Genomic DNA, 14,152 nt, shown 5'->3' with positions numbered 1-14,152 from the left:
TCAATAAGATCACCTCTGATTCCTCTAAAGTGCAATGGATATAGATCCAACTTGTCTAACCCTTCAACCCAGAACTCAGCTGAGTGAACCTTCTCTGGACTGCTCCTAATGCAATTCTGTCCTTTCTTAAATAAGGAGACCAAAACTGTACGCAGTACTCTAAACGTGGTGTCCCAACTTTCTGTACAACTGCAGCAAAACTTCCCTCCTTTTATATTCTATTCCCATGCAATAAACATTCCATTTGCCTTCCCAATCACTTGCTGTACCTGCATACTCTTCGTGATTCATGTATCAGGACACCCAGATCCTTCTGTACCACAGATTTCTGCAAACTCTCTCCATTTAAGTAATATGCTACTTATCTATTTTCCCTGCCAAAGTGGACAACTTCACATTTTCCCACATTATACTCCATCGGCTAATTTTTTGCCCACTCACTTACCTATCTATATCCCTTTGCAGGCTCATGTCCTCTTCACAACTTACTCTCCTACCTATCAGCAAACTAGCAACCATACATTTGGTCCCTTCATCCAAGTCATTGATGTAAATTGTAAATAGTTGAGGCCCTAGCACTGATCCCTGTGACACTGCACTCGTCACATCTTGCCAACCCAAAAATGACCCATTTATACTGATCTTGTTTCCTGTAGCTAACCAATCCTCTATCCATGCTAATATGTTATCCCTTAAATCAGGAGCTCTTATTTTGTGCAACCTTTGGTGTGGCACCTTGTCAAATGCTTTCTGGAAATCCAAGTAGACCACATCTGGGTCAAAATCCTGGAACTCCCTTCCTAATAGCACTGTGGGTGCAGCTACGCCACATGGACTGCAGCGGTTCAAGGCAGCAGCTTAGGATCACTTCCTCAAGGGCAATTAGGGAAGGGTAATAAATGCTGGCCCAGCCAGTGAAGCCCACATCCCTTGAATGAATATTTTAAAAAAAAATCCATGTTGCCTGTTATTTCCTCAAAAGAACTCTTTAAAAAAAATTAGCCAAACACCATTTCCCTTACACAAAATCATATCAACTCTGCCCGATTACATTGAGATTTTCTAAGCGCCTTGCAATAACCTCCTTAATAATTTTCCCTTTGACAGATATTAGGTTTACTAGCCTGTAGTTTCCTGCTTTGTCTCCCTCCTTTCTTGAATCAAGGAGCTACATTCACTATTTTCCAATCTGGTGGGACTACTCCAGGATCTAGGCAATTTTTGAAAATTGCAAAGAATGTATCTATGTCAGCAGCTAGACTTTAGTAAACATATAAATTAGGAGGAATAGGCCACTTGGCCCCTCCAGCCTGTTCCGCCATTCAATAAAATCATGGCTGATTGATTGTAACCTCAACTCCACATGCCCACCTACACCTGATAATCTTTCACCCCCTTGTTTATCAAGAATCTATCAGGCTCTGCCTTAAAAATTTTCAAAGGCTCAACTTCCACTGCCTCTTGAGGAAGAGTTCTGAAGACTGAAGACCCTCGAAGAAAAAAATTCTCCTCATCTCTGCCTTAAATGAGCAACCCCATTACTTTTAAAACGTGATCCCTAGTTCTAGATTCTCCCACAGGAGGGAACATCCTTTCCACATCCACCCTGTCAAGATCCCTCAGGATATTACACATTTCAATCAGGTCGCCTCTTACACTTCTAAACTCCAACGGATACAAGCCCTAAAAAACAGTTCTGTTGAAGGGTCATGAGGACTCGAAACGTCAACTCTCTTCTTCTCCGCTGATGCTGCCAGACCTGCTGAGTTTTTCCAGGTAATTCTGTTTTTGTTTTGGATACAAGCCCTAGCCTGTCAAACCCTTCCTCTTAAGACAACCTGCCCATTCCAGATGTTTATCTAGTATATCTTCTCAAATTGCTTCCAACGCATTTACATCCTTCCTTCAATAAGGAGTCCATTACGTACACTTATTTCAAATGCGGTCTCATCAATGCCCTGTATATCTGAAACATAACCACTAATAATTTTCTAATAATAGTTCTAATAATTTTCTCAGTGCCCTTCCCCTGGTGACTCTAATTGTTTTAAGTTCTTACTTCCCTTTCACCTCTTGATTTAGTTCTTTTTGGGATTTATTTGTGTCTTCTACAGTGAAAATAGATACCAACATCTTATCCATCTGTTTGTCACAGAAGCTTTCTGATAACTGAATCAGCCCAATGCAAATAGCAGGCTTTTCATCTCAACATAATTGTTCACACAAGGCCAAAAGATGTTCTTTTGCTAGTGTTCTCCCTTGCTATTACTGGGGTTCCCAGCATTTGGTGCAGCACAAGGGAGGCATCATAAAAAGTTACCTCAATTTGTAACTGGAACAAACCATGTACAATAGCATCAAGCACCAACTATATCAACGACTTGGATGAAGTGACCGAATGTACACTTGATAAATTTGCTGATAAAAACACCAGCATTCAGATGAACTAGTCATGTTCAGGATCGGTTTGGGCTGAGAGCAAATCAGGCCCCAACCTCTGTACTTTTGAAGTGACTGGCTGAAGCTGGATCGTGATTCCATAGGAACCTCACCATAACTGTCCAGTCGCCACAATTGTTGGTAGCAATTTAACTGTAAGGGGCATTTTAGCCCCTGACCTTACTCAACATCCACAAATGTTTTCTAGCAAATGTCAGAAATCAGAGATGAGAATCAGAAGCAGGGTGCAGGCTGACCTGTTCTCCTCTTCCCAACCATGTGCTACAAACCCTGCTGCTCCCTAGGCAGCGATCAGCTTACTCAACAGGTCAGCTTAGTGCTACACTAGGCAATGCATGCATCCACTAAGCTATCGGAAGAACCTCTGCGGGCTACTGTTGATATAGCAGAGGTGAATCACCTTCTTTAATTTTTTTTAAGGTTGAAGAGATATTTAAATACATATGTGGCAAACTAATCATTTTTCACAAACAATGAATTATTTTTGAAGAATAAAACAACATATGACTACATTGCAAATGTTGCTCATTGGCTGGAACCGCTGTCGGATATCCTGAGGGTTGAAAAGTACTATGTAAACACAAGTTTGTTCCTTCTCAAAACGTCAATGCCTTCAACATTCCTTTTCTCACCTAAAAGATTACAAAAACCTCCATTTCAGCTGCGTTGACCTTTAATGAAACCCACACATAGTCTTGCCAGCAACCAGTAAGATTCACATTCCACTGGCACAGCTCTACTCAATGGGCAGTTCTTTCTTGGTGTCACTACAGGAAATTTCTGAGAAAATGGATTCAAGGCAGTAGAAATATCAAGGAAGTCGGATGACATTACAAGTCATGAGGGAAAAACTGAAGGAGTATGCAATTTTTCATGTACATTAAGGTTAGATAGTTACCTTTTTTAAATTTCATGACATGGGCCCTTATCTTCACTGAAATATATTGGGTACAAATTTGAGCATGCTTAGCCCACAACCAGTTTAACCAGCTAGTTTTTGCACAAGCCCTTCGAGCTTTATCAGGCCTTGCTCTCCACTGCGAAAATTAACCACTCTACAACCAGGCTGGAAGGATCCCTTTCCCAAGCTCCTTTTCTCTACCGCCAAAAATATCTCCCTCTCTCACATCTCAAAAAGTTCAAGGAGCTTATGTTTTTTTTTAAAATCACAGAGAGACTATGAGACTATATCAGAGATCGAAGGGGAGGGTAAAGATCGTTACAACTATTTGTCATTGAGGGGGATAAACTGCAACTCAGATTGGTTGGGTGAATCGCTGGGTGCTATGCTGGAACTACTATGCATTTGTGTATCTGATTAGCTGCCACCTCTGTTTCCCCCTTCCCACCAAGCTAAAAACCTCACCAGTGTCTCCTACCCAATTCCTGAAACATTTCTGAAATCTGAAGCCTTCTCCAAGCTCATTTTGTCCATGGGATACATCATCTGCTTGACAATCCCATTCTAAATTGTTGGCTATCCAATTTCCCTTCCTAAACTTGTGGTCACCCCTCCTAATTTTTCCTCTTATGGCTTTGCGCCTGTTTTTCATTAAGCCTTTTTGGAGTATCCTGGGGACTTTTACATCAATAGCACAATCATGGTAGTGGTGGTCAGGGTCTCTACTGCCACCTCTATTTGGTGAAATTGCTGTGTCATCAAATGGAACTCTCATCTTCTCAACTTGTAAAACTGTCTTGAAGGTTTTCTTGTCCAAGTCAAACACTTATTTCCCCACCAATCCCCTCTTCCACATCCTTCAAACAACCCAACTTTCTAGAGATTTGGAAACTGCTCTTATACCAAGGGGCTTTTCTGGCATCTTCCTCCTAATCAATAGGATATGAAAAAGAAAAATTTTTGATAGGTAATTTCCCACTATACTCTCGCCTTCAAACATCCTTTCCCAATTGCCATCTTTCTGTTCTGCGTTAAATCACTTTTATGGTCATTGCTCCACTGAATGTTCTTCCTCTGATCATCGTTTCATAGGACTTCACTCACCCTTTCCTTCTCAATTAAAAACATGTAAAATCCTAGTTTGAAATCTTCTAAACACTACGACCTGTATTTAATTTTCCCTGACATCAACAGTGATGTCTTGTATGGTGGGTCTAGGTCCTTCACCTTGCTTTCTGAATTTTAACAAAAATATTAATGCATTGTAAAATTAACTGAAGACATGTTAAGCAAGAAAACAGTCATTTCCAATTACCAGGATTTTTTTTAAAGGTTAGAGTTCAATTCAAATAAGTTATAACATTCATTTGAATCTTAAAAATAATGAAGTGAACAGAAATATTCCAACTTCAGCACTCTATACATTAAATTCAAAGGTTGGGAATCTTTCTGTAACTTTACAGCTTAAGAAAACCCTGTTGATGCTGCAGTTCCTGTCATATAGTTCAACTAAAGCTTCTGGTTAAATATCATAAAACTTGGAAATCACCTTGTTTCAGAATCAGAAATCTAACACCAGAAACATCGCCCACACCACTGTCAGACTATAAATTTTAAAAAGAAAGCAAGCGCATCGATATCTCAAAATGAATATAAGGCTTGAGCAAATCTTCAATCTTTTTTATGGCTTAGAGATTTTAAAGACTTTTGGTCAGGCTTCTGCTATTATGTATCATAATGGTGGCCATGTAATATGCAGAGCTTATGTCCCATCTCCACTTAGAGTGAATGATTTTGTGTTCTGTTTGTGTATGTCACTACCACAGCAAGGGAAAAGGGTTTCCATAAATTGGACCAACTTTACCAGTCCTTTAAAAAGACTCATTTAGTTAATTATAAAAGTAAGCTTTAATCAGTGCTGGAAAGTAATAACAGAGGTAAGGAATTTGCACAGGGATATCTTCAGACTCAAAGGTGGTTTGATTGACGCTATTAACCACAAGGAGGGGGTCTTATAAAATTTTGAAAAATCCAATATCTCTTCCTTACGAACTTTTCCAGTAGAGTTTAATCATAGAATCATTACGTTCCATTACTGACTCCAAAGTTGCCATTGAGAATGCCGATCTTCAGTGTGATGTGTCAGAAAGTAAGTTTAATACGTTGGTACAGTAGACCTGGGCTTTGATAGCACCAGCTGCTGGAAGCAGTTTTAACAGCAGGAATGCACTTTTAGCAAGTTCCACCATGTCATTATATGTAATTTAACTATATGATTTGTCAGAGCAAAATGCTTTTAGAATGCGAAAACCATGATACTTTTAGTCCTTTGGAATAGCAAGGTGTTGGGGGGTGGTCGGTGTCACTCGTCACTCCTATATCCTTCTCCTATACATGGCTGCTACTCCCATAATCCCAACACTCCCCCACCTGCAAAAACTACACTAAATTAACTAATCAATTTAAAATCCCAACTGCCTTGTCACTACACTCACTATGACAAAACATTTCTCTTGTAAGACAGGGGGGCAAAAATAAGTCAGAGTGGGGAGCAGCCATTTTAGAGGCTAAGAACCCTGATGTTGAAGCCATCCTTGTGACTGCCAGTATTGCATCCCACTTTTTTTGTTAGAAATTTAGGCGTTAGATAGATACCTTTGAATATGTGATATACTTTTTTGTGTTGTAATTGATTAAATAGATATCGTGAGGAAGACCTCAAGTTTTTAAACTAACAAAAAAAGACAAACAGCAAGGGTTCTGCAATCCAACATAGTCATAACTTTTATTTTTTTTTTCCTTTGTTTAGCAAGACAGTATTTTCCTCTTTTACAAAAAAGTATAGCAGAATAAGTAATTAAAGTTTTATAAAAATTCTTCATGAGGTAGTGTACTTGGCAACAAGGTTCCCTGCACTACTGTACACACACTTGGTCCCGATGCACATATCCAGCGGTTTTCTTTCAGCGAATCGTAACACTACCTCGTGATGGATTTTTTAAAAATTGCTTTAAAAAAGATGTACAACACATTGAATGAATAAGTTCCTTGACAAAACAACCTCCTCTTCTGCCACTAATATGATCAATAGCTTACATTGACTTGACGTCAAAGACATCATGCGACTTATAGCCTTCACGCACCGACATCAAATGGCACGACTATAACATTGCTCAACAACATCAGAAGAGTACATTCAATTCAAGTAAGCACCAATGGCATTGAGTGAGTTACAAGGCAGTTACACCAATCGTAGGCTTCAGATCAGGGTTCGTACTAGGAATTTTACTTTTTTTTTCAAAAAAGGAAAACAACTTATCTTTCACCCCCTCAGAGAAGAAGAAAAAAGACAGCCTTTGGTTGCAAATAATCTTTTCATCAAAAGTTCATCTTATTCCCTTATTCTCCCCCTCTCTACCCATTTCATGTTCTATTTAGCCTAAAACAATAAGTCAACTAAAATGTCACAGTGGTAGAGTGCATGATTTCAGCCTAAAAGGAAGTGAGAGGTATGGGAAAAAGAAACAGAATTTTGAAACAAATCCATTGTTCAAGTCAAGCTATGCATCTCTCACTAAAGAGCAGAAATGACAGGCCTCTGTAGAGGTCACCCATCTGCCCTCAAAACTTAGAAATAATGCTAGGCACAGGAGCTGAAGAACCTAAAGGGAAGAAGGAGAACAATTAAAGCTCTAAAAACACAGGGATTTTTTTTTTTTAAAAAAAGCATAAACACAAATGGAAGACTCCACTATAAACAGTTTAGGTTAGCAATAATTTAAAATGGTAGGCCTGGTTCATGTTATCTGAGCCCCTCAATTTGGCCAAGTATTCTTCCAGCTCACTCTGACCCAACCTATTATTGTCTGTCAGCCATTCTGTTTTCAGTACTGAAAGTCATTCCATGGTGCAATTGTTTCTTTGGGAGGGGAAGAAAGAAAGTATAGCATGAAGAAAAATGTTGGCTAAGTTAGTTACAATATAACTTTTAAAACTAGTTATTGGGTTAACAAACAGCCAAAGAATGCTGCCTAAATAGCAATAATTTTAGTATTTAAGCCAGTTCTAGGATTATAAAAGGGGTGGAACAGCACCTGCAGAGTTTACGTTTTTGGTAAAGACTTTGTTCAGCCGCTCTTTCCTAATTAACGAGAAAAAGTCCATCCAAAATATCTATAAAAATAGCAAGGTAGAGATGTGCTTTCTTCTTCATTTTACTACTTTGGACATGCCAACATGTACACTGTATAAGCCAGATATTGCCACTTGCTCATTGCTCAGACTAGCTAATTACAAACTTCAAAATTCATCAATGATTTGGGTCTGTTGACCCACTGTTGAATTTTTTTAAAACCACCGGTGCTTCTCTAACACAAATGATCACACCACAGCAAGATTATTTTAAATAAACAGTCAAGAGCTCCTAATGATCCCATTAGAAAGTGTCATGCTGACACTCAAGAATACTTCCACTGAGCTGCAGCTCATGCAGCTATGCCACTGAGCACTAGTTTTGCTCAACAAAACTTCACAGTCAAACTGATGCCACTTATACTTCAGCATCAACTGACCCCCCTCTCCAGAAACTGATACACCCCTCCCCTCTCTGCCATTTCATTAAAAAAATATATATTCAAGATATAAAATTTTAAAAGGTAAATTTTCTCACAGAACAGGAACCGCAGCATGAGCAGCATGTATGTCAAAGTTCCAAATGATACAATATTTATCCAAATAGAACGGGTTTGATTGAGTAACGCATGTGCATCTTGCTCATCCTTTGCACTTTTATTTGGTTTAGAGAAATCCCCGCTGGATAAATACCATACCCAGTGGAACCCAGATGTTCACCTATTAGGTAGTTAGTTTTCTCACCCTCTGGTATGTTGCTGTCTGTCAGATTATTGGATTTGCCCGACTGTCCTGTCATATCACTGGATGGAGAGGGTAAATACCCTTGGTCTGTGGGACCATCAATCCCTGCAGCATTTGCTAATCGTGCAGAGCGTCTCCTACGTTTGGAATTTTCTAACCAGGTGGATGGACTGCTGGGCTGAGAAGGGCCTTTGGGAAGAAGAGATGCTCAATTAGCCTTTTTTTTCTTAAATGGTTTTGGTTGTTTTGTCGTGGTAGCCTATTTTAATATAGGCTTTTGCTAGTACCACACAATACACTGGTAGAAACAGTTGCTTCGTAGCCCTTTCAACCCATGTTGTTTTTAATGGAACTCATTAAAAAAAAAACAAGTTAGGATGGCTGATAAGCTGGTTGTACCAGGCTGACTATGACCACCAAAAGAAACTAATTTTGGTTTTAAAAAAGGAGTCATATTGAGGGTGATACAAAGTCAAAAGAAATCTGACCAGTTTCCTTCATGAACAAATTCTTGGAATTAAGGTCAGGCTTCTATTTCCATCAGCTGTGCGCATTTAAACGTTGAGTGCATTTTTTTTTTACCTTAGTAGGAACCATGATCTCAGCGTCTATGGTGCAGCCTAACCCATGAGCAGTAAAGTGGAGGAACTTGCATGCATCACATCACTTACCAAAATTACGGAAAAAATTTAAAGGAAAGCTTTACATAACTAAACATGCTGACATACCTGAAAATACCAGTTTACATGTGGTTTTCAAAGAAAAACAACAAAATCTTCATAATTCTTTCAACACAATTAACAGCCACGACTAGAAGCTAAGTAGCTTTTTGCTTTAAAACCCCTCTAGGCAAGACTCACTAAGCAACGCACTAACCAGTCTGAGGGATATCTGAAGGTGGAGGTGGGGGTAATGTCTGAGGAAATTCTACATTGTGCAACTCCTTGCCCTGAGGTACAGTTGGGGTAGGAGAAGGATCTGAAGCCTTTATATTCCCGGATGGCTCCTCAGGCTTTGTTTTCCGTGTTCGGAGTTTCGTCGAAGGTGGAGATGAAGAGAATGGATCACTTTTTTGATTCAGAGGACAGGAGTCGGTGCTGCTCACTTCAGTCTTCAGCTGGTCAGTGGTATAAGAGGGTAAGAGCTGGATAAAATTATAGGCCAACAATTAATTATGTGATAGTCTACTGGGAACAACATTTATTATCAATGCCCTGATGAGTTATAGTGCCATTTTTACGCCAAAGAATTAAATCAAGTTAAACACTTAATCTAACCATATGATAATGTTATGTGATAATATATTTCCTTAAAGGTTATAAAATGACTACTTCCTACTTCTTACACCAGCATTAACTTTACCAGTAAATGCTCAATGTTAAATATGGGTTAAATCAACACCATCTCAAGAAGCAATCTTATGTTAGAGTTGGGTTAGGTATAGGAAACTCTCTTTATACTGCATAAATAAGAATTGCAGATTGGACTTGATGTAAAGCACTGTTTCTGCTTCAGAATGACTCAGCCTTCTTCCTATTGAGTCTCAGATTTCTCAAATCCAATCCTAAACACATTTTAATCTCACTACAAGTGAAGTCTCTCAGCAAGTAATGTGATGAATAGTCCAGCCTCCTACCTGTCCTTGTCTTACCTTTTCTCTAATTTCTCTCACCTCTTCAACTTCTGCTGTATAGATACATTGGCCTACTAGACTGCCAGCATCAATCAGTAGCCACTCTTCAAATCCAAATCTAGACACACTGTTTTGGCAGAGTACTTGTTCATGGAGGATCTCACAACTTACACTTGATTCTGTTCTCCACCAATATCCTACACTGGTCTTCGGGACCTGGAATCTTGGCTGTTGTTCCCCTCCCCCCCAACCCCTTTCAGAGTCAAGCGCCATTAATGTCTATCATAGCACCCTAACTACTTTGACTAAGTTTGCTCATTCAGTGCAGGCCAGAGGTCAATCACAAAACCTTCTAGTCTGCGTAATGGTGCTAAATTTGATGATGCCTTTACAAATTAAGAAAATTAAACTGTAGCACTCTTCTGATAAAGACAAAAAAACTGCGGATGCTGGAAATCCAAAACAAAAACAGAATTACCTGGAAAAACTCAGCAGGTCTGGCAGCATCGGCGGAGAAGAAAAGAGTTGACGTTTCGAGTCCTCATGACCCTTCGACAGAACTTGAGTGAGTCCAAGAAAGGGGTGAAATATAAGCTGGTTTAAGGTGTGTGTTGGGTGGGTGGGGGGGGGGGGGGTTTTGGGTGGGGGGAGAGAGAGAGAAGTGGAGGGGGTTGGTGTGGTTGTACCACTCTTCTGTTTCTCTTCTATTCTGACCTCGTACTTATAATCATCTTCTTCTTTAAATAATGCAAGATGGCACACAGAGCATCATTGAATTTCAGTGCCGACGTAATGCCAGGTATGTAGGCCATATATCCCAAAGATTAGCTGATCAAAGCAACATGTTTCTCCAGCTGTTCAGAATAGGCAGAGTACAGACCGTACTCAACTAACCCGTACTTGTAAAACCCAAAACAAAACATCGACTGTTAAATGTGATTCTGTGATCGGGCAGCACTTTCTGAACAATTCTGAGTGCACTAATAGCTCCACTAACAACCAATTTAAGGTAATCAGTCGAGCTCATAATGTGGCTCATTGATGCTTGCTAGAAGTAAAATATGTTCATATGCAGGAACTCGTTCTCTGCAAACAAAAGAAATATGTTCAAGCCTTGCACCTTTTTTGAATCGCCTGGAAGCATAAGGAGCTTTTAGTTCCCTGTTGCTTTCTCCATGGCAGCATCTTGGCCAAAGATGACTTGCCAACCAATCAGCAACCTTTTTCTTCCTGTAGTATAGATTGTGATCATTTGAAATCAGCGTTCTTGTATTTGTCTTGATGAGTGTAAGACAAAAAGCTTTGGCAGTGTCTCTTTTTCCAGCACTATTCCAGAATCATTTATGCAAGAACTAGACTACCATTGCCTAAATCTTACCCAGCTGTGTTAGGGTTAGAACAGGACTGATATTTTGTTTATGCCAATATAAAAAAGCAGTTAACTTTTTGGCAATTTTTCCAACACCAAGCTTGCATTGCCTGAATAAAATCTAAGGATTCTCCAAGAATGAACCAGACAGCTGGAATAGCTATGTGTCATTCAGGTTTATCATTCATCACCTCCTTTCTCTACAAGCTCATCTCTCACAGAGACTGAGCTCCTGTTCCTTCAATTACAAGCCTAATGACTCTACAATAGAGTCATTATGACACGGGGAATTCGGCCTATCAAATCCATGCCAGCTCACAGTAATCTGGTTAATCCCATTCCCCTGCTCTAGCCCAATAGCCCTGCAAGTTTACTTCCCCTCAAACGTCCATCCAGTTTCCTTTCAAAATCAGTAATCGCTTCCATTTGCACCATCCTCGTAGGCAGCAACTTCCAAGTCATTACCACTCACTGTGTAAAAGAGATCTTCCTCACATTCTCCCTCTATCTTTTGCGTAAAACCTTGAATCAGTTTCTCCTAGTTCTTGTACCGTCAGCTAATGGGATCAGATTTCCTTCATCTACCTTATCTAAGCATTTTATAATCTTTTACACTTTTAACCAACCTCCTCATAATCTTCTTTGCTTCAAGGAGAATAACATCAGGGTCTCCAACTTAGCCATGTATAAATCTCTCATCTCTGGAACCATTTTGGTAAATCTCTTCTGCAACTCTCAAAGGCCCTCACATCCTTCTTAAAGTGTGGTGACCTGAACTGGGTGCAATACTCTAGGTGTGGTTTAACCAGAGTTTTATACACATTCAATATAACTTGCCTGCTTTTGTACTCAATAACTCTAGGCAGGACATGCCGATGGCTTCTCTTCCCAGCTCTACAAAGTCATTGACAACTTTGCCACCTCCCCCACCACTTCCAACAAGGATCTGTCCTCCACAGCATGACACTTGCTGACATCATCCACAGACATGAGATCAGTTTGCACATGCAGACCAATGGTACCTAGCTCTAACTTCCCATTACCTCTGTTACACCTTCCACTGCTTCAGGCTGCTGGTCCAACATCTTGAATGACCTGTAATTAACTCAAGCTGTCCACTGGAAAGGCCAGGGGCACAACAAAATTTGTACTCTCATCACTGACTTCATGGACCTCCCTAGCTACTGTCTTAAGCTGGTTGCAACCATTTACGCCTTGGTGTTCTTCAACCCCAAGCTGATCTTAAGACCTAAAAGCGCCTCTATTAAAAAGGCCTACTTTCACCTCTGTATCATTGTTTGAGGTAATGGCATAGGCAATCACCTTCATTATCAATTGCCATATTGATAAGTCTATTGCTTTCCTGACCAGTCTCCCATCCATTAACTTCATGCCATGCAAGGCTCTGCTGTTCTCATTCTATTCAAAACAAACCAAGCTCAATCATCCTTGTTCTTGCTGACCTACATCTTCATACCCTGAATTTACCAACGTTTCAAATTTAATCTTCCATTCTTGTGCTTAAACCCCTTGGTGGACCCACCCCTACCTATAAATGTAATTTCCTCCAGCTAGCCACCCTCTGAGAACCTATCATTCCTCTTTCTGTCTTCTTGTATATTTTTTTAACCATTCAGGGATGTGGGCTTCACTGGCTGGGCCAGCATTTATTGCCCATCCCTAGTTGCCCTTGAGAAGGTGGTGGTGAGCTGCCTTCTTGAACTGCTGCAGTACATGTGGTGTAGGTGCACCCACAGTGCCGTTAGGAAGGGAGTTCCAGGATTTTGACCCAGTGACAGTGAAGGAACAGCGATACATTTCCATGTCAGAATGGTGAGTGACTTGGAGGGGAACTTCCAGGTGGTGATGTTCCTATCTTCTTGTATATCTCTACCTTTCACCTTATCATTGGTAGCCTTGTTTCTGGTTTGCTAGGCCCCATGCTGCCTTAACCACCTGTGCCTCTCCTCTTCTCTCTAAAACCCTCCTTAAAACCCGCAACTTTGAATAAGCTTTGGCCAACACACCCCTTTTTTCTTAGTGAGGCAGCTCGGGATGTTTTTCCAAAATAAAAACAAGTCTTTATGTTTAGATATCAAAGCTATATGTGCTGGTTTGAATATCCTAAGGGTATTACATCTCACTGAAAATCAGTTTTGAAGGGACTGTTCAAACTATAAACCTGCTAATCTAGCAGCACAAAATAATAACTCTCATGTTCCTGTTGCCCAGATATCAAACCACAAAAGAAATAAAGAGCGCCATTCTTCAAAATAAAATTTCTTTAGCCAATTAAAAAAAACCCAAAACGCTGAAAATACAGAGTTCATTCAGCATGTGAAAGGAAAGATGAATTACTATTTCAGGTAGGACATGGTTCTGTTGGAGAGCTCTCACCTGAAAGATTAACCAGCCCTTTTCTTTTAAGTGCTCAGAAACTTATAACATATTCATTTTAAAGAAAAATAACCTGGATCTTAACTATATCCATGTTGCTAGACAAATAAACCTCAAAATTTTAGCTTCTGACGTGTTAGCACAAAAAACCTCCACACAACTGCAAAGTTGCACATTCAAAATGAAAAATTCTAATCAGCTGATTAAAAACTGATCAAGTTTTCTTTGAAATCAACTTACTATCTGAAGACAAAGTATAAAAAGGTCAAGTTATTTAATTATGTTCTTCATAGTAATCATCATGATCATCAGCATCATCATCAGACTCACTATTTTGCAATAAGTGAATGAGTCAAATTACATTGCATGAAGAGCAATCATATGATTTCTTTTCAAATGTTGTTTCGGGGTGTTATATTTCCAGGATTCCATTTATTTTTCAGCGCAAAACAGTAGCACTAAGCAGAGGCCTAGTAAGTCAAATTCCACTTTTAGTACATAGAATCCCAGAATTTTA

General features: G+C 39.7%; 1 protein-coding gene across 2 annotated transcripts in view; it reads right to left on the bottom strand.

Moving 5' to 3' along the window:
• The window catches only part of phf20l1 (PHD finger protein 20 like 1), a 126,232-nt gene that overhangs the window by 65,071 nt on the left and 47,009 nt on the right, over positions 1-14,152 (bottom strand). The window contains exons 10-11 of one of the 2 annotated variants that reach the window (XM_041189804.1): positions 9,113-9,380; positions 8,237-8,425 (exon numbers count right to left, since the gene is read on the bottom strand). In XM_041189804.1, the coding sequence (XP_041045738.1) occupies positions 8,237-8,425; positions 9,113-9,380 (457 nt within the window). The remainder of the gene's footprint in view (positions 1-8,236; positions 8,426-9,112; positions 9,381-14,152) is intronic. The other variant, XM_041189805.1, reaches the window with a different exon arrangement.

This window comes from Carcharodon carcharias, chromosome 6, assembly GCF_017639515.1.
Source record: "Carcharodon carcharias isolate sCarCar2 chromosome 6, sCarCar2.pri, whole genome shotgun sequence".
In the NCBI taxonomy this organism is placed as follows: Eukaryota; Metazoa; Chordata; class Chondrichthyes; order Lamniformes; family Lamnidae; genus Carcharodon; species Carcharodon carcharias.
This window is presented reverse-complemented; position numbering and strand designations above follow the sequence as displayed.